This window comes from Halteromyces radiatus (genome assembly GCF_025201355.1).
Source record: "Halteromyces radiatus strain CBS 162.75 chromosome Unknown BX664scaffold_6, whole genome shotgun sequence".
Lineage (NCBI taxonomy): Eukaryota > Fungi > Mucoromycota > Mucoromycetes > Mucorales > Cunninghamellaceae > Halteromyces > Halteromyces radiatus.
Window position 1 is genome coordinate 635,521 of NW_026251692.1, and position 18,498 is coordinate 654,018.

General features: G+C 33.2%; 9 protein-coding genes across 9 annotated transcripts; 7 read left to right on the plus strand and 2 right to left on the minus strand.

The window, feature by feature from the left end:
- The first annotated feature begins 757 nt into the window (after window positions 1–757).
- Window positions 758–1,862, plus strand: BX664DRAFT_337544 (phosphatidylethanolamine-binding protein). Its single transcript, XM_051546253.1, has 4 exons — window positions 758–932; window positions 1,043–1,212; window positions 1,329–1,400; window positions 1,510–1,862. Exons 1-4 carry the CDS (start codon window positions 863–865, stop codon window positions 1,771–1,773), a joined length of 576 nt encoding a protein of 191 aa, XP_051398094.1. The 5' UTR covers window positions 758–862; the 3' UTR covers window positions 1,774–1,862.
- A 98-nt stretch (window positions 1,863–1,960) lies between these two features.
- On the minus strand, window positions 1,961–2,835 carry BX664DRAFT_300102 (translation initiation factor SUI1). The gene is made up of 3 exons (XM_051542330.1): window positions 2,719–2,835; window positions 2,524–2,577; window positions 1,961–2,448 (listed from the first exon to the last, which is right to left on the minus strand). Exons 1-3 carry the CDS (start codon window positions 2,750–2,752, stop codon window positions 2,201–2,203), a joined length of 336 nt encoding a protein of 111 aa, XP_051398095.1. The 5' UTR covers window positions 2,753–2,835; the 3' UTR covers window positions 1,961–2,200.
- Window positions 2,836–3,962: 1,127 nt separating this feature from the next.
- BX664DRAFT_366271 (uncharacterized protein) lies at window positions 3,963–5,359 on the plus strand (the record flags this gene model as incomplete). The annotated part of the gene is made up of 2 exons (XM_051548517.1): window positions 3,963–4,551; window positions 4,641–5,359. The coding sequence occupies 2 exons, from the start codon at window positions 3,963–3,965 to the stop codon at window positions 5,357–5,359; spliced, it is 1,308 nt and encodes a 435-aa protein (XP_051398096.1).
- A 643-nt stretch (window positions 5,360–6,002) lies between these two features.
- BX664DRAFT_387386 (30S ribosomal protein S7e) lies at window positions 6,003–7,331 on the plus strand. Its single transcript, XM_051549385.1, has 3 exons — window positions 6,003–6,619; window positions 6,702–6,784; window positions 6,854–7,331. Exons 1-3 carry the CDS (start codon window positions 6,473–6,475, stop codon window positions 7,203–7,205), a joined length of 582 nt encoding a protein of 193 aa, XP_051398097.1. The 5' UTR covers window positions 6,003–6,472; the 3' UTR covers window positions 7,206–7,331.
- A 310-nt stretch (window positions 7,332–7,641) lies between these two features.
- BX664DRAFT_366273 (NADH-ubiquinone oxidoreductase) lies at window positions 7,642–9,243 on the minus strand (the record flags this gene model as incomplete). Its single annotated transcript, XM_051548518.1, has 3 exons — window positions 7,642–7,671; window positions 7,792–8,951; window positions 9,066–9,243. The coding sequence occupies 3 exons, from the start codon at window positions 9,241–9,243 to the stop codon at window positions 7,642–7,644; spliced, it is 1,368 nt and encodes a 455-aa protein (XP_051398098.1).
- Window positions 9,244–9,531: 288 nt separating this feature from the next.
- BX664DRAFT_337558 (Cys/Met metabolism PLP-dependent enzyme-domain-containing protein) lies at window positions 9,532–11,276 on the plus strand. Its single transcript, XM_051546254.1, has 4 exons — window positions 9,532–9,621; window positions 9,799–9,936; window positions 10,020–10,307; window positions 10,383–11,276. The coding sequence occupies exons 2-4, from the start codon at window positions 9,805–9,807 to the stop codon at window positions 11,199–11,201; spliced, it is 1,239 nt and encodes a 412-aa protein (XP_051398099.1). The 5' UTR covers window positions 9,532–9,621; window positions 9,799–9,804; the 3' UTR covers window positions 11,202–11,276.
- A 2,157-nt stretch (window positions 11,277–13,433) lies between these two features.
- BX664DRAFT_366275 (Dbl homology domain-containing protein) lies at window positions 13,434–14,194 on the plus strand (the record flags this gene model as incomplete). Its single annotated transcript, XM_051548519.1, has 4 exons — window positions 13,434–13,493; window positions 13,566–13,868; window positions 13,937–14,036; window positions 14,103–14,194. 4 exons carry the CDS (start codon window positions 13,434–13,436, stop codon window positions 14,192–14,194), a joined length of 555 nt encoding a protein of 184 aa, XP_051398100.1.
- A 35-nt stretch (window positions 14,195–14,229) lies between these two features.
- On the plus strand, window positions 14,230–16,025 carry BX664DRAFT_170867 (uncharacterized protein; the record flags this gene model as incomplete). The annotated part of the gene is made up of 4 exons (XM_051539984.1): window positions 14,230–14,472; window positions 14,543–14,751; window positions 14,825–15,095; window positions 15,169–16,025. The coding sequence occupies exons 1-4, from the start codon at window positions 14,349–14,351 to the stop codon at window positions 16,023–16,025; spliced, it is 1,461 nt and encodes a 486-aa protein (XP_051398101.1). The 5' UTR covers window positions 14,230–14,348.
- Window positions 16,026–16,259: 234 nt separating this feature from the next.
- BX664DRAFT_337565 (Endonuclease/exonuclease/phosphatase) lies at window positions 16,260–18,465 on the plus strand. Its single transcript, XM_051546255.1, has 3 exons — window positions 16,260–17,345; window positions 17,420–18,120; window positions 18,206–18,465. Exons 1-3 carry the CDS (start codon window positions 16,318–16,320, stop codon window positions 18,244–18,246), a joined length of 1,770 nt encoding a protein of 589 aa, XP_051398102.1. The 5' UTR covers window positions 16,260–16,317; the 3' UTR covers window positions 18,247–18,465.
- The last annotated feature ends 33 nt before the right edge of the window (window positions 18,466–18,498 follow it).

Below are 18,498 nucleotides of genomic sequence, written 5' to 3' on the forward strand. Positions count from 1 at the left end.
TAAGCCTTTTCATTCTAACTGCTATAGACGATGATCTGGATGATGATTTTTTTTTTATAATGATGATCTTTATGATGATGATGATTTCTGTACTGATGATTTATTCTGATGATCATGATTATAATTTCTTTTTTTAAAAAAAAATTAATCAAGAGATGATATGTAAGCTTAAATCATCGTTTATAAAGAGATCATAACGAATGATTGTATAATCATTGTCTTAGTTGTAAAGTAAACAAATTTCTCTTTTAGATGTTATAGATCACCTGTCAAAAAAGGGTCCAACCCGCTCAAGATTAAAGGTAATGAAGAGGAGTGAAAGAGAAAGAATAGAAAGACACCAAGTTGGACGAAATTTGAACAATCAGACTGTCATAAGATATTCTTCGTTGGATTTCAATGCACAAATTCCAACTATTTCATTGTGACAATGAGTTGACATCCGAAAAAGGGATTCATAACATTAGCCAAAAATAAAAGTTTTTTTTTTATATATGTGTATCGCGATTGCGTGGCTTGCATTGTCGGCATTTAAGCTGACTCAAAATAAATCTATTCTTCTCACCCTGTGTCCTTCTATATCTTTTTTTTTTTTTTTTTCTCATATAAGGTTTTGATTTTTTATGCTCTAAACGGAAATAGAGGAAAAAAGGAAATTAGGAAAAAAAAAAAAAAAAAAAAAAAGAGAGAGGGTTATACAGTGTGTGTGTGTGTGTGAATTAATAACTACCAAACTTTCTTTTACTAGCCATCATCAGCTTTTTTTTTTTCTCGAACCTTATCATTTTTCGCTTTCTCTTCTTCTTCTTACTTTCTTTGATTTTTATCCCACATATTTTCCATCATCATCGATTTATACATTATGCCTTTAATAGCATTGAATAGTTTAAATATCGTTGATCTCTTGAAAAAGGATGAATTAGTTCCTGATGGTAAACAAACCAGAAAAAGGAAAAAGATAAAAAAAATCATTAATGATGACGATGATGTTTTAACTATTTCTAATATGCATATCATGCGTTCTATGTATGTCATTTTATAGTGTTTTTAGAAGATGGCTTTTCGTCATCTCCATCCTTATTAGAAATCACTTATCCCAATGGATCTCAAGTTGTATTTGGGAACTCTTTATCTCCTTTGGATACCAAGCAGTCCCCTATTGTACAATTCTCACCTGATGATTCGTCCTCGACTCATTATACTCTGATTATGGTAATCATCATCTTCTTTTCTCGTTATTCTATCATCATATCATCTATATCATCTTCATCATTTTATTTATATATTCATTTTATTCTTATCTTGGACTTTTTCATAATCATGATTAGGTGGATCCAGATGCGCCTGCAAGACATGATCGTAAATTTGGTTATTGGAGACATTGGGTAGTAACTAACGTGGTAAAGAATCTGACGGGATTTAAATCAATGAATGTACTTTAGTTCATTCACTCAACTTTTTTTTTTTTTTTTTTTTTAAAAAAATAAAAAACCATCCATGCATTGATAGGTGCCTTCCACTACCAATACAATCACTATTAGTGATCATCAAGGTGAACAACATACTCCCTATATTGGTCCTGGTCCTGGTCCTGACACTGGCATTCATCGCTATCTCTTCCTTCTTTATAAACAATCACAACATCAAGACTTCCCTTCTATGCTTCACTCTGAAAAGGAACATCGTCGTCATTTCGATTTTTATCAATTTGCCAAAGATCATCAACTAGAATTAGTAGCTTTTAATTACTTTCTTTGTTCTGCCACACAATAAACAAAAGTCCAATCGTGATTTCAGTTTTTTATTGTTTTTCATATATATAATAATAATAAAAAAAAAATTGTTAGGGTGGAAGAAATGACGGGAAAAAAAAGACAATATCAATTTACAAAGTGTGTATATATATGTGTGTGTGTATGTGAGTCGATGGAAAAAAAAAGGGAAAAGGAAATGTTAGGATCAAAAAAAAAAAAAAAATAAAAAATAAAATAAAAATAAGACTATAAAGAATAATCATCAATATATAAAAATATATAACGATGATCAAAAACTATATAAAACTAACTAAAGGTGTATGTATGATGATAACAAAACCGAAAACAATACAATAAAAAAAAACAGATAATGATAGTGATGGTGTTGTTGTTATATGTTGTTGGCGTTGTGTTGTTGTATGTATCCAAGAATTCCAAAAAATAGTTTAGAAACCATGCACCTTAATATTGGCTTTCTTCGCAATTTCTTCTTTAACAAGGAATTCCGCAATCTTCAAACGTTGATCACCAGAGAGTTGCAACACATTACCAAGTTCTTCATCTTCAACCACAGTACCATTACAAGCAAATTCCTTCTTGAATTGTTTCAAGATCTTCTTAGCATCATATTCAGTGGGAAGTCCTTGAAGAGTTGTCAAAGTCTTTCTACCATTTCTTTGTTGAATACGCAAGTCTATGGATCAACAAAAAAAAAAAAGGATGAGATTCTTTTTTTTTCCTTTCATGTTTATTTCATTAAATTTCTTACGGATATAGCTAGTGGTTTTGGGAGAGCTTTCTTCTTCAACGTCAGCAAAAGGATCTAAAATCAAACAAAACAAAACAAAACAATAAAAAAAAAAAAGAGTATTAGTTAAAATTCGTTCGTTATCAAGAAGGTTAGGTGTTAATGAGAACTCATCAAAAGTATTCTATCCGTTATAAAACATGTATTTTTGCTTACCAAAAGGGACGTTGAGTTCTTCGATGTTTGACATATAGATTGAATAAATAGAAGAAATATAAAGACTAAAAAAATAAAAAAAATAAAAAAACGAAAGAAAGAAAGAAAGAAAAAAAAAAAAAGAGAAGAGGGGTTATGTTTTATTTGGATTTGCTTCTAATTTTTTTTTCTTTTTTGAATACCGCAGTGACGCACCACTTGTCGCAGGTGGCTTGAAGCAATTTTATTGGTGCAATTTTGTGTCGAAACACGTTTCCCTTTATGTTCATCGTCATTTCTTGTCGTCTTCCTTTCTTCTTTTTCTTCTCTTTTTAGATATCCGCTTCCTTTACTTTCATTCGCATTCGTATTGTTGTAATATATATATATATATATATTTATATATTTACTTATATTTGGATATAACTAATATTTATATTTCTATTAGAATCTGCAACAAAACCTTACGTTCTTCTTGGTATAATTGAAGTAAGATTTTTATTATCATTTTTTTTTTTGACAGTATGTCACTTTATTCTTTTATTGGTGGTTTTTGATAGATCTCTCTCTCTTTTTTTTTTCTTCTTTTTTTATATATATTTATTTATTTTCTTCTTTTTCTTTTCTTTTTATTTTTTACATTGGTGGTGTTTTATTCGCTCATTACTTCCTTCCTTTACTACTTTTATTCTTTGGATATATCAAAATGTTAGTTCTCCTTTTTTTTTTTTTTTATTTTATTATCATTATTATTACTGTTGTTGGTATTGGAAAGAACTTGTCATCTATTTGGGGGGGGGGTTGGAACTAGGGAGAAAGCTTTTTTTTTTTTACGCATGATTTTTAGGAGATAGCTGATTCTAACGATCTTTTTTTTTTTTTTTTTTTTATTTTGATTTAGTTACACCAATGTAGACACCCGGCAATCATGAAGCGAACAAGTGATCATATGAACAATGGACAAAGTAATGGTGATTTCAACAAGAAGCAAAGGTTCTCTTCATCGAATAGGTAAAAAAAATAAAAAAATAAATAAAAGATATTCATTTTCATCATTGATTTTTAATAGAGGCGGAAACCAACATTATCAACAATACCCTATGATGATGATGAATACAAATCCTCAAATGTATATGCCTACTGGTGAATTTGGTGGTCAAGATACTCTTCCTATGATGGTTCCTGATCAATTTGGTGCTAATGCTGGTTTTATGATGAGTGGAATACATCATCCGTCTTCCCCTTTTATTGGCTCTTCTGGAGGAATGGAACAAAATCGTACTATTTATCTTGGAAATATCAACAAAGATATCACACCAAATGAATTATTGAATAAAGTCAAGACAGGCGCTGTTGAATCATTACGAATGTTACCCAATAAAAATTGTGCATTTTTATGTTTTGTGGATCCTGTCAGTGCTCAGATGTTCTTTCAAGATTTCAATTCAAGACCATTGAAAATACAAGAACAAGAAATCAAAGTTGGATGGGGAAAACCAACTGCAACTAATCAAGTAATCCAACAAGCTATTTTCAGTGGTGCAACACGAAATGTTTATATTGGTCAAATCGACGACGACACGACAGAAGAATCTTTGAAAAACGATTTGGAACGATTTGGTGAAATTGAACAAGTCAAGATCGTTAGGGACAAGAGAATCGCATTTATTCACTTCCTTTCCGTTGCCTCTGCTTTGAGTTGTGTTACTTCTTTACCAAAAGAACTTTTTTGGACTACTCACCGTGTTTATTTTGGCAAGGATCGGTGTGCCTCTTCACGACAAATCATGATGCCTCATATTCAACAACAACAATTACAACAACAACAGCAACAACAACAACAATTACAAAATGGTAAATCCTTTGAAACACATCTTTTTATCCTTCTTTTTTTTTTTTTTATTCAACAATCTTTGTATTAATTATCATTATTATTTCACTAGTGCTAGCTCCTACCATGCAAGCGAACAATGCGGTAGATTACGCCCAAAGAACGATCTATTTAGGAAATCTACCAGTGGATACGACCTGTGAAGATATTTGCAATGGGATGCGGGGTGGCAAGTTATACAATGTGCGTTATCTCAAAGAAAAAAACATGGCCTTTGTGACTTTTGTGGATCCAAATGCAGCTTTCCTTGCATTTGAACGTGGTCAGAGTGTGGGGATTGCAATCAAGCATCGGCGTGTCAAGGTGGGATGGGGAAAATCATCAGGAATACCATTTCATACTTTGATGGCAATTCAACAACAAGGTGTCACTCGCAACTTGTATTTAGGTGGAACAGATCAGGTGACAATAGAACAAATACGCAAGGACTTCTCGCAATATGGTGATATTGAAATGATCAATCATGTGAAGGACAAGAATTGTACTTTTGTGAATTATACAAGCATCAACAGTGCCATGCAAGCTCGTCAAGGAATCAAGACCAATCCTATGTACAATTCAATCAGAATCAACTACGGAAAGGATCGATGCGACAATCCATTCAAATCGCCACCACTACCCAACATTCAACAAACCTCTCATAAACCCGACATTCAAGAAACCTCTTATACACCCGACATTCAACAAACCTCTTATAAACGACAAGGTGATGATTCTTCAGATGAATGGTCTAATGTACGTGAATATCCAGAAAGCCAGGTGAACGATTAGTTCACATTATCCTTTTTATACCGGATGACTACAAACACCAACTGACTAGAGCAACAACGATCCCAATTACATTACCATTTTTTGTTTTTATTATTATTATTATTCATTTGATTCTCGCCATTTTTTTTTTTTTATTCTTCTCATTTCAATAAACGATTCTTGACTGTACCAATAAATGTCTTTTGCCTTCCAATTTTAAATCGGATGAGTGATGACTGATGTATGATGATAGTAAAACAAAGAGTGTCCAATGATGAAATCAATTATGTTTTTTCTGTGATGTGTGGTTTACTAATAAAGTAAAACTCTTCAACAAGTAAGAACCAAATATTAGATACATTTGATAAATCATCCGCCTGGATTAAAAACATGAAGCGTTAAAGGTGTTGACATTATAAGATACCCTTCCTATTTAGTTTTTTTTTCTTTTTTTTTTTTTTTTTTTTTTTTTTTTTGGTGAAATATAACAAAATGAACTTCATACTTTTATTTACACGTTCTAATGTCATTTTATGTATCCTCCTGTTATTCCTTGTTCTAGTCATCACTATGACATATGGCGGCGGGAATTGAAATTCTTTGGAGGATGGCCTTTTTCTTTGTCGATGAACCGGATTTTCAATTGATCTTTCCTTTTACTTCACCGTACGTATCTAGGGTATCAGAAAAGAAAAAGAGAAAAGGTGGAGAGAAAGATATATGTGTATCACTACGGATTTCAACGCAACAAAGTATATACATATCGATAGATGGATGGATAGATGGATGGATGAATGGATGAAATATATTTATACAACATCTTACAATTCTCAAATTACATCGCTCAGTGACACACATACAACACACACACACCTACAAATCGATAACGAACGTATCTCTGTCTATCCATCCATCTATCGATCCATCCATCCATCCATGTATCCATCCATCTGTTCGACTTTTATACAACGATTATCGACGATACTTTTTTTTTTGTACAACTACGATTTATACCATCAACATTATTCAATTTTCGTCAACATTGCACATATATCTTTTCTCGACACTGAGCAATAGGTGGTCAAACGATGTACTAATCCATTCGTTTTATTTTTTTATTTATCTATAGTCAATATGGCTAGCAAGATTGTTAAGATTGCCGGTGCTAAGCCCGTCGATGAATTCGAGATCACCATTGGACAAGCTCTTGTTGACCTTGAAAACTCTGTTCCTGAATTGAAGAAGGAATTACGTCCTCTTAACATCACTGGTGCCAAGGAAGTAAGTTATCTGTTGAGATAGAATAAAAGTTTGCATATAGGATATCAAGATAAGATTTCTGACACTTTTTTTTTTAATATAGGTTGAACTCGGTGCTGGCAAGAAGGCTATCATTGTCTTTGTACCTGTCCCTCAACAAAAGGCTTTCAACAAGATCCAACAACGGTAAAGGAAGACCAAAAAAAAAAAAAAAGACATTGGGAAGTATTGACATATTTGATTTCATATCCATAGTTTGACCCGTGAATTGGAAAAGAAGTTCTCTGATCGTCATGTTGTCTTTGTTGCTCAACGCCGTATCCTCAAGAAGCCTAGCCGTCACGAAAACCCCAAGCAACCTCGTCCTAGATCTCGTACTTTGACTGCTGTCCATGATTCTATCCTTGAAGATCTTGTCTTCCCTACTGAAATTGTTGGTAAGCGTACCCGTGTCAAGGTTGACGGTTCCAAGACCATCAAGTGTTTCTTGGATACTAAGGATGCTACCTCTTTGGAATACAAGCTCGATACTTTCTCTGCTGTTTACAGAAAGTTGACTGGCAAGGATGTTGTCTTTGAATTCCCCGCCAACGCTGAATTGTTCTAATTCAACCATTCGCATTCATTTTTTACATGTACAATCACAAACAACAAACTAGGTAGTTCTCTTCTACTTTTTATTTGTCATCTCTTGATCACTCTGCAATAAACGATTGATTCTTTTTTTACTCTTATATTTTGTTTTGTATTGAATATTGTTGATATATATAGTTCATGGTAAATAAGTTTTTTCTTATCACACATAAGTCAAATGATACTTGATCTATAATGTAAAATAATAACACGTTTTATTAAAATTTTTCCGTCTTTTCCATATAGGGCTTTGTTGTATTGAGTTGTGTAAAAAAAAATAAAAAATAAAAATAAAAAAAAAGGTGTCGAGAAGGAATCAGTAATGGTGAAGACTAAGGAAACAATGATAAGAAATGGAGAAAGTGATTTCTAAAGTATATATATAAAAAAACAAGGGGGAGACAGTATGTTTATCGATCAACTTCACCGAACACAATATCCTATTTGAAAGAAAAAAAAAAAAAAAAAGAAAAAGAAAAAAGATTGTTAGTGAATCGTTTCCATATAATGACACCCAAGATTGATCATCCCTTCCAAAACAATATTTTTGTGATCCTTACCATGGTACCAATAAGAGCCACCATATCAGGAAGTAAATGGCCACGAGACATAAAGTCAGAACCTTGAAGATGGGCAAAACCGGGAGCCTTGATCTTGCATCTGTAGGGTCTGTTGGAACCATCAGAAACCAAATACACACCAAATTCACCCTTAGGAGCTTCAATAACAGTATAAGTTTCACCAGCAGGAACAGAATAACCTTCAGAGTAAAGCTTGAAATGATGAATAAGAGCTTCCATGTTTTCCTTCATAGCAGAGCGAGGAGGAGGAGCAATCTTCCAATCATCGACCTTGATGGGACCTTCAGGGATTTGATTGATACATTGAGAGATGATACGAAGAGATTGACGCATTTCTTCGGTACGACACAAGTATCTATCAAAACAATCACCATTTTGACCAACAGGAACATCGAATTCCACCTTGTCATAAGCATCATAAGGATTATTCTTACGAATATCCCATTTGATACCGGAACCACGGACGAGCACACCAGAGAAACCCCAATCTTGAGCTTCTTGTACAGTGACTACACCAATGTTTTCAGTACGTACTCTCCAGATACGATTGCCAGATAACATTTCTTCCATTTCATCAATACGATCACCATATTGTTCAGCCCAAATTTGAATATCATCCAAAAGACCAATAGGAAGATCCATGGCAACACCACCAGGGCGGACATAAGCAGAATGAAGACGAGCACCAGAGACACGTTCATAGAATTCCATCAACTTTTCACGTTCTTCAAACATCCACAAGAAAGGAGTCAAAGCACCCACATCCATCGCATGAGATGTAACAGACATAATATGGTTGAGAATACGAGTGATTTCACCAAACAAGGTACGGATATACTTGGCACGCTCAGGTACTTCAATGTTGAGAAGCTTTTCAACAGCTAAGGAGTAGGCTTGTTCGTTAGTCATCATGGAAACGTAATCGAGACGATCAAAGTAAGGTAAAGCTTGAAGATAAGTCTTGTATTCAATCAACTTTTCAGTACCACGATGAAGAAGACCAATATGAGGATCAGCACGAATAATTTCTTCACCATTCAATTCCAAAATCAAACGTAACACACCGTGAGCAGCAGGATGTTGAGGACCAAAATTCACTGTAAAGTTGCGAAGCTTGGTTTCTTCTTCATTTTCGAGAGCTAATTTAAAAAAAAATATCCAATTGTCAGTATATCGTTCAAGTTTTCTTTTTTTTTTTCATTGTTCGTATTCTTTTTTTTTTTTCTACGCATGTATGTGTTGAATTCACTTACAACTACCAAAACTTTTATCTTCAGTAATAGTGGTGACTGCACTGTTTTGTTGTTGGTTGACAGCTGTTGCCATGGATCGCCACATTGGTTTAGTGTACAAAGTCGAGTTTGACTTGAATGCTAAAGGACGAGCAGTAGCCATACGGCGTGCCCACATTCTAGTGGCAGCAAATGACATGATAATAAGTGTTGTAAAAGAAAAAAAGAGTGGGGAGTTGGTTCGAACTAAAAAAAAAAAAAAGATCGGGTTGACTTTCTCTTTTGGTTGCGAGAAGAGTTTGGTGTATATGTGGGTGAAAGAAAGTAAACAACACAAATTTTTTGTTTTGGTTTCTCTACCCAAGTGATCAAATTTTGATTTCTCTCTCCGACTATTTTTCTTGTCTTAAGAGGAAAATAGCTCAACGTCACAAGCTCGCCTCTCTCGGTAATTCAATCACTGCTTAATTTTTTTTTTACTTCTATATTTTTTTTTTTTCACCACTTTTTCCTCTATAAAACAAATGATACAATGTTGGATACTTACAGTTTAGGTTAATCCGTGTATTCCGTTTAGGTAATTAAGATAACTAGAAAAAAAACAAAAATAGAGACGCGCCACCTTTTTTTTTGTCGTGGGAAAGTACCTTCTTATCATCATATAAATATTGAACGTTGACACTATATCTCTTGGCTCATTTCTTTCTTTCTTTCTTTCTTTCTTTCTAATAAGCAAAAGTTTTTTTTTTGATAGGCGAAAATGAAGAAGACTCAAGGTTTTTCTACTCGTGCTATTCACACTGGTCAAGAAACGGATCCTAGTACTGATGCGGTAATTCCTCCAATTACTTTATCCACAACCTATAGAATGCCAGCGGCTGGTGTTGTCAAGGTAAACAGTTTAGAGAAAATATATAAAGAAATGGAAAATAATAATAAAAGAATAGTATCTTCATCAATCATATATATATTTAGAAATACGATTACACACGCCTTGGCAATCCGAATAGATCAAATATGGAAGCTGCAGTGGCAGATTTGGAAAATGCAAAATATTGTTGTGCTTTTGCATCTGGTTGCTCCGTTACTTCGGCTATTATTAATACTTTGGATTCTGGTACCCATATTATCTGTGTTAATGATGTTTATACTGGAACTCACAATATTCTCGCCAAAATTGCCCCCAAGCATCAAATACAAACCTCATTCGTTGATATGTCTATCGCCTCCAACATCAATCAACATTTTCAATCTAACACCAAGGTAAGCAAAAAAAAAAAAAAAAAAAAAAGGATCACGTAGAAGATATAATTTTTTATTTTACTTATTTCAACATAGCTTGTATGGCTCGAAACTCCCACCAATCCAACGATGAGGATCACAGACATTGCAGAAATTGCCAAGTATACTCATGATCATGGATCCATTTTAGTGGTCGACAATACTTTTTTAACACCTTATTTTCAAAATCCCCTTGCTCTGGGCGCCGACATTGTGATGCATTCAGCTACGAAATATATCAATGGACATTCGGATGTTTTGATGGGACTAGCATTGACCAATGATGAAACACTGTACAAAAACTTAGTATTTATTCAAGCAAGTATGGGTGCAGTACCTTCACCTTTTGATTCATTTTTGGCAAGACGCGGTATGATGACTTTGGCTATCCGTATGAAAGCGCATGAAACGAACGCACAAGCTGTAGCACAATTTTTGGAAAATCAACATAGAACCGTGGATCAAGTATTCTATCCTGGACTTGCATCCCATCCTCAGCATCATATTGCAGCAAAGCAACAACATGGGTATGGTGGCATGCTTTCTTTCAAACTCAAGGGAAATTTGGATAATGTGAATGCATTTTTAACTTCACTCAAGGTATTTGCATTGGCTGAATCATTAGGTGGTGTGGAATCTTTGGTCGAAGTGCCTTCATTGATGACTCATGCGACAATTGATCCAAAAGAACGACAAGCTTTGGGGATTACTGATACTTTGATTCGAATGTCGGTTGGTATTGAAGACGTGGAAGATTTGATTGAAGATTTGGAACAAGCACTAGGAAAAAGCAAGATTGAAACAAAAAATGTGGAAGATTTGATTGAAGATTTGGATCAGGCACTAGGGAAAAGCAAGATTGAAACAATAGTGTAGTGAATAGATTATAGTTTTATATTAGTGATTTTGTGTGTGATGATTGAATAAAGGAAAATAGTATGATCTTTTTTTTTTTTTTTTGTAACCCACAATTTGATCGTCAATAGGAAAATCACCCAAGTAAACACCTTCGGAATCAGCGGATACCCAAATTCAAGCGTCCTATGTCAAATTCCAGAAACGAACTATTGAATTTTTTTTTCTTTATACTCGCTTCTGTGCCGAAAGTCGATGCAAGAATATGGAAATGGTTATCCTAGTTACCCATTCTTTTTTACGATATTATAAAGTGAAGAAGAGGGTCGGTAAATCACATATTCTAAAATATTACAAAAGAAAAATGAAAATAACAACAATGACAATGTCTATGAATTGTTCTATATTAGGAATATTATACTATTCAGGTATCAACCTATTATTGTAACCTTGGTTTCATAATGCAGGGATGATGATGCATTGTAAATACTAGGTTTCTAAAAAAGAGTCAAAGTATTCAACCTGGGTATTTTGACGTATTCATATGTTAGTATGATTCTATAAATGAATGATCATTTCATTTGTATTATATATATATGTCTGATTCATTCATCTGATCATGATGATGATAAGGAAAAACATTGAATGATTTTACCTGTCAGGTTAAAATACCAAATATGGAATGATTTGGGAGTTTCACGTATACTTTATCCAACCTTTCTTTAAATCATAGCCCCTTTTAAAAACAATCAAGATATCTTATATTGAAAATAAATAATAAATAAATAAAATAAAATAAAAAAAAAAAAAGGGAAACAGGTTGGTTGAAGAAAGGATGGCTTTTATGTTAGTTATGGAATTAATCTTATTACAGTATGGATAGCTTGTAATAAAACTAATGTATATATCCTGATACTAGATAATACAGTATTATGCAAAAATATATTACAGTATCCTATTGAACTTCTCCCCGGGAAATGATGAAACCTTGAAAGGATCGATTTTTTTTTTAGTCTAAATATTAAAAAAAAAAAAAAAAAAAAAAAAAAAAAAAAAAAAAAAAAAAAAAAAAAAAAAAAAAACAAGAAATCTGATGACCTCCCCGGGGATAATTTACTCCTTCCTTTTCTTTGAGGATGATTATCTTAAAAATTGAATGATATAGTCAATAATTTAAGTTTGGTTCTTTTATAGACAAAAAAAAAAAAAAAAAAAAAATTAAAGAAAGTAAACCAAATAAGGAAACCAACGGCAGAAAGCATTGATTTTTTTTTTATATAATACATGCTTCATTTCATATGGTTATTACATATTGTTTTTATCACTCCGCACTCGAAACCAACTTGGCAGGAATTTGAACTTGACTCTTTTTCTATTTTATCACCCTTTTTTTTCCCTTTTTTTTTTTTTTTTTTTTTTTTTTTTTTTTCCTTCCATTTCGATTAACTCTTGACCCCTTTGTATTTTATATATATATTTTTTTTCCTTCTTTCTTTTTTAGTTCTTCATTCAATTATTTCTATTCATATTGTTATGTCTTCAGTTATACATTCTTCTTCTTCTTCTTCTTCTTCTTCTTCTTTTGATATGATTGGACCTAAAAAATGGGCAGGAACAACAATCGATACTCTATTGACAGAAATTCATCCTATTAAGGTGGAACCTCTACATCTAAATATGGTTTCGGGAAAAACGTCTAAACAACAAGGATCAACAGTGCGACCAATTCAATTACAACCGTTCAACTCTATACGACGATCATTCTCTACTTTAGGAAAAAATCCTCTTGAACATACAATTGCTTCATCTGATCCAGATGTCAATCAACCAAACTTTATATTAGATGATGATGATAATGATGATGATCAAGATAGTACAACAACAACCATAATCAAAAAATTCAACCTACGAGATTCAACTTTAATGTCAAGTCTGCCGCCACCATCATCTATTATAGAACCTCAATCAGCACCTGTGTCACCTACTGATGTATCAAGAAGACCTTCTTTTTCTCGTATCCTCAGAAAAACCTTCGACATGAAATCTTTATTCGCAACCACTTTTGATCGACAACGGAAAGAAAATATGGAACGAGAACAAGAGGCATTGATGATTTGGCATCAAACATTTGAAAAGTCCCTTTTACAATCTTCATTATCAACATCTTCAAGTATATTATCTTCTTCATCTACCATCACCAACAGTAACACCATTTCTTCCAATGGTCGATCCTCACAATATGCACGCTTTGTGATGATGGAATTAATTTCAACTGAAGAAACATATTTGGATGATTTACTCATTATCAAAACAGTAAGTTAAAATAAATATAAAAAAAAAAATAAAAAATAAAAAGCAAATATTGATTTTATAATTTATTTATAGAAATTTATGGATCCACTTATACAAGCTAGTCAACAATCACGACCGATTATCAATTATCGTGATATTCAAACTATTTTTGCTTTTATTCCACAATTGATCTCATTATCTTCTACCTTAGTTCAACGATTAAATTCAGCTCAACATGATAATGATGATGATGATGATTATGATTGGATTGGTTATATATTTTCTGATTTGGAATCTTCTTTTGATGTTTATATTTATTATGCTGTCAACTTTGAAAAAGTTCGGAAATGTTTAGCCAAGATTGATTGTGATGCTTTATGTTATCAAATATTACAAGTAAAATTATATATATATATATTCTAATACTATATTGACTTCTTTTTTTTTTTTATTCCTCTCTCTAGGATTCATCTACAAGAAGAAAAGAAACCAAGAGAATGGGATTATATGATTTTTTGATTACACCTATTCAACGAATCACACGTTACTGTTTATTACTCAAAGGTAAATAAAAAAAAAAGGTTTTTCTGTATAAATATATTTTTATCTGATTTCTTTTTTTTTATCTAGATCTTCAAAAAAATTCAACTAAAAGTATTCTTGTGGATCGATCATTAAAATGTTTATCTGCTTTAGCCTGTGCTATGAATGAAATACAATGATCTTTTGATAATAACAATAATAAAAAAAAAAAAAACCGTTACTTTTGTTACACAAAGCAGGATCGGCCCTTGGATTTCTTGATTCAAAGGATAATACATCAATTTTTTTTTTCTTTTCTTCCTCTCTTCACTTTATTTTCTTTTTCTTTCTTTCATGTATTCACCTTATCCTAATATCTTATACGCGAATACCGCCTTTTTCGACTCATACAACATTGAATTTGAGATTGACGAACCACTTGTAAAGGATACCTTTTTCACTGGTGACTCCATTCAAGGTAATAATAATAATAATAATCTATTTATATTCTAACTTCTTTCATATTCATTGAATGGTTTTGAACTTAGGAAATATACGATTACGACATGCAGAAAGATTACAAGATACTTCTCGCTTAGATATTCAGTTATCTTGTACTTTTCAAGGTGACAATCATACGAAAACCAAACTCTTTAAACTTTTGATCTCTCCTTGTCTTTTTGTTACACCTTGTCAAGATTGTATTCCCTTCTCCATTCCTATACCCAATGAGATACCATCGACTATTAAAGATAAGGTAAGAATAACTGATAATTGTTAGATAAGAACTCATTACCAATTCACTTTTTTTTTTTTTTTTTTTGGAATAGACATTACCAGGAACAATAACTTACAAGCTCAAAGTCATACACGAAATACCCAAACTTTCTTCCTCTCTTTATCCCAAAAAATCAAAAGAAATCATCATTTTGGACCGAATTGCTACCGAAGACTATCAATCACCAATATCAAGTGAAAAAGAACTCAAAATCACGATACCCAAAGATCTTGTTGGAAAAATCAAATCATCAAAATGGAACAAAAATGAGGATACACCAGTACAAGCTCGTTTGTCTATACCTACTTCTTGTTTTTTATCAGGTAAATCAAAGGATGACAATAATAAAGTGATAACATTAATTTTTTTTTCTTTCGTTCTTCTATATGTATATAGGTCAAAAAATTCCCTTGTCTTTAAACATCCAACATATCGCACCAGTTAAACACATGCAAGGAATACAACTTCAGCTTGAACGTATTACCAATGTCATCACATCTACTGGGGAAAGATCTTTGGACACTATTATACTGGCTAAAATTGTATTACCCTTGATTTGCGATCTCAAGGACTATTCGTCTTCCGTCAACAGTCATCTCATTATACCTCAAGATACATCACCTTCGCTACAAACTACCAATTGTCCACTTCAAATCACTTATCGTATTCGAGCAGCCATCAATGTAGATTTAAATAACTTATTGGATGAACCAGCAGCACCATCAAGGAAAAGGGATATTGCAAAAGGAATGGTGAACTCTTGGGGAAAAAAAATCGGATGGACTGATGAAGGAACTGGAATGGGAACATTATTTGAGAATACAATAGATCTCGAGTTACCTATCATCATCGGCACAACAACAACAACAACAACAACAACAACAACGCCTTTACGTTCATCACCTTCATCTATTCATTCATTACCGAATGGAAGTCAAATATCAATCGCATCATCATTAACATCATCGTCATCATCAATACGACCAAAATTACCAGCAAGACCATTATCACTGACAAGTCAATCCAGCGCACCTGCACTTTTTCCATCTTATCATCAAAACAATAGTGTCCTTTCTAATACTGGTGACAGCAATCTTCATTGGACAAATCATTTTAGGGCAAGATCGTCGACTGATCCATCGGCTCCTGAACTGTGCGACATTGAATTATCTGATAGCAAAAAGGAAAAATCATATCTCTACGATTTGGAAAAACACACCTTGAATATGGCTTCTCATCATTCATTTAGCTAGTATTTTTTTTTTTTTTTTTTTTTCGAATCAAAAGAAATGCTAATAAAAAATTACAATTGAAACTTTACCAATCTTATCTTTTTAATAAGTAGTTAAAATTTAGGTAGTTAGTTGTTCTTATCCAATCAAGAGTTCTATCTGAGTTTAATGTTGTCCTGCGCAAAGTGAGTGTCTGCCAAGAACAGAAAGAGAGCCAAAAAAAAAAAAAAAAAAATACTCCTTGTTCATTTCATTCCCACTTTTGTCCTTTCTTTGTTTGTTTCTATATCATAAAAAAAAAGTTTTAGTATCAATGTCAATACAGAATTCGAATAATTCAGCTCGTTCACCAGATAACACTATTTTATTCCCTCAACAAAGTCCAGATACACACAACTCTTCAGGTGACGAAACACAACAATTACTCACAAATGATCAACAAGGATACTATGATGAATCAGCAACACCATCCATGTCTCGGTCTTTCTCTGCTGAAAGTGTAGTCAGTACACAATCTGCGCCTCCACCCTATGAACTCTATGCTCCAGCTAGAACAGTGGTTGGACGTATGTTCAACTGGTTACGCAAAATACCTCGCTTCGCAACTCACCAAGCTATTTATTTACCGACTTTACCTATTCGTCGTCGCCATCATCACCATAACAACAGCCATCTTGAATATAACCATCATCGTCAAACTCTACAACAACAACAACAACAAAGACCAAGTACAGATTCTTTATCGTCTACATCCATTGATTCCTTTGCTTCCTCAGCATACCCAACCACTTGGTGCACACCATACTATTACCAATTATGTAGTCTTCTTCCAAGTTGTCCTCGGTATGTACTACCACAACCGTTTGCACGCTACCGTGGCCTTCTCCTCTTTTTCTCAGTGATGGCACTTCAGTTATGTTGTTTTCTCTTGTTTTGTGCTATTTATTTTGCTCCTGCCGACTTGCCGCCACCCATCTTCCCTGACAAAATCCTCAGTGATACGCATCATGCACGTGTCTTGACTCTCAATATCTTTATGCGCCCACCTGGTATCAAGAACAACTGGTCTGACTACAAGGATGAACGCTTAGCCTATATCATTCAACACATCTTACCTCATTACGATATCATTGCCTTTCAAGAATCCTTTGCCTTTGCAACAAGACGTAAGGATGAATTGATCAAGCAAGCCCGTTTACGTTATGGTTTCAATCATCATATAGAATCACCAAGAAAGTATCCCTGGGACATTTCAGTTGATGGTGGACTTTTGATCTTATCCAAGTTTCGTATTACTCGTTCGAATATCATTCAATACCCAAGAGGAACCCATAGTGATTGGTAAATTAACAAAAAAAAAAAACAAAAAAAAACAAAGGAATGGAAGAGAATAAATTTTTTTTTTTTTGGAATAGGCTATCTCGTAAAGGAGCATTACATGCATTGATTGAACTTAACCCATCTAGACGATTTCATATGTATACAACTCATACACAAGCATCTTATGATTTGAACAACATCATCAACGCAGGCGATACTTTGATACGACTGGAGCAATTTGCACAACTACATGAATTTATTAGCAATACAGCAAGAACTGATCAAGGTGGCGATGCGGATGAAGCACCTATTTTGATTCTCGGTGATTTGAATGTGGATGCAGCTGTACATTTACCTGGTGTGCCATTGACAGAACATTCGGTGGATAGCTCGATACATTATACAATGATGACGGATGTCTTGAAAGGCAACGGTGTAGATCGAAAAACCCTTGGCTTGACCGATGATGACAATCAGAACAAGTTGTTTACACATCCATATGTTTTGAACGATTTGACGGATACAATTTATCAACATTATGGCTATCATCCTGTCACTTTTGGTGACATTGATGTGGAATCGACAGATGGTTCTAAACATATAGTACCTGGTGAAGTCATCTTGACAAATCATGATCAATTGATGACCGTACAAAGTATCGATCGGATATATTGGTCAGCAAGGAACTCAAGTTCAGTTGTTATACAAGATCCATTGGTGGAACCGTTCAAGGTGAAGGATAATCAAGACTTGACTGATCAAGAACGGAATAGTATTTCATTTACCCAAATCTCCGGTAAGCTTGTCAAAAAAAAAAAAAATAAAATAAAAAAATAAAAAATTAACTAACAAATATTCTTTTTTTTTTTTTTAATTATTAGATCATTATGGAATGAGTTGTAGTATTCGTATTATAGATTAGTTTATGTAGAATAGAATCAAATTGATGAAATAAATAGGATGGTATCTATAAAAGAAATAAATTTATAACGGGATGATGCTAAATAAGGTTTCCCACGGAGAAAATCAGCGGATGCGTTCATCAATCAATAGTTCCTTTTAAATTTTCCTTTTTCCCCGGCAGAAGCTCATGCAAACGAAACTCAGCTTCTCATCCTAGTATAAATATAGTCTTTTTTTTTTTATTTCAATTTTTTTTATTTTATTTTTTATT

Bases quoted from the DNA above. Each gene is read 5' to 3' on its own strand.
- BX664DRAFT_337544 (XM_051546253.1), top strand. From the start codon at position 863: ATGCCTTTAATAGCATTGAATAGTTTAAATATCGTTGATCTCTTGAAA. The intron at 933-1,042 runs GTAAACAAACCA...GTCATTTTATAG, and splicing joins GGATGAATTAGTTCCTGATG to TGTTTTTAGAAGATGGCTTT. The intron at 1,401-1,509 runs GTAAAGAATCTG...ATGCATTGATAG, and splicing joins ATTGGGTAGTAACTAACGTG to GTGCCTTCCACTACCAATAC.
- BX664DRAFT_300102 (XM_051542330.1), bottom strand. From the start codon at position 2,752: ATGTCAAACATCGAAGAACTCAACGTCCCTTTTG. The intron at 2,578-2,718 runs GTAAGCAAAAAT...GTTTGATTTTAG, and splicing joins AGAACTCAACGTCCCTTTTG to ATCCTTTTGCTGACGTTGAA. The intron at 2,449-2,523 runs GTAAGAAATTTA...GTTGATCCATAG, and splicing joins CAAAACCACTAGCTATATCC to ACTTGCGTATTCAACAAAGA.
- BX664DRAFT_387386 (XM_051549385.1), top strand. From the start codon at position 6,473: ATGGCTAGCAAGATTGTTAAGATTGCCGGTGCTAAGCCCGTCGATGAA. The intron at 6,620-6,701 runs GTAAGTTATCTG...TTTTTAATATAG, and splicing joins ACATCACTGGTGCCAAGGAA to GTTGAACTCGGTGCTGGCAA. The intron at 6,785-6,853 runs GTAAAGGAAGAC...TCATATCCATAG, and splicing joins TTCAACAAGATCCAACAACG to TTTGACCCGTGAATTGGAAA.
- BX664DRAFT_337558 (XM_051546254.1), top strand. From the start codon at position 9,805: ATGAAGAAGACTCAAGGTTTTTCTACTCGTGCTATTCACACTGGTCAA. The intron at 9,937-10,019 runs GTAAACAGTTTA...ATATATATTTAG, and splicing joins CAGCGGCTGGTGTTGTCAAG to AAATACGATTACACACGCCT. The intron at 10,308-10,382 runs GTAAGCAAAAAA...ATTTCAACATAG, and splicing joins ATTTTCAATCTAACACCAAG to CTTGTATGGCTCGAAACTCC.
- BX664DRAFT_337565 (XM_051546255.1), top strand. From the start codon at position 16,318: ATGTCAATACAGAATTCGAATAATTCAGCTCGTTCACCAGATAACACT. The intron at 17,346-17,419 runs GTAAATTAACAA...TTTTTGGAATAG, and splicing joins AGAGGAACCCATAGTGATTG to GCTATCTCGTAAAGGAGCAT. The intron at 18,121-18,205 runs GTAAGCTTGTCA...TTTAATTATTAG, and splicing joins TTCATTTACCCAAATCTCCG to ATCATTATGGAATGAGTTGT.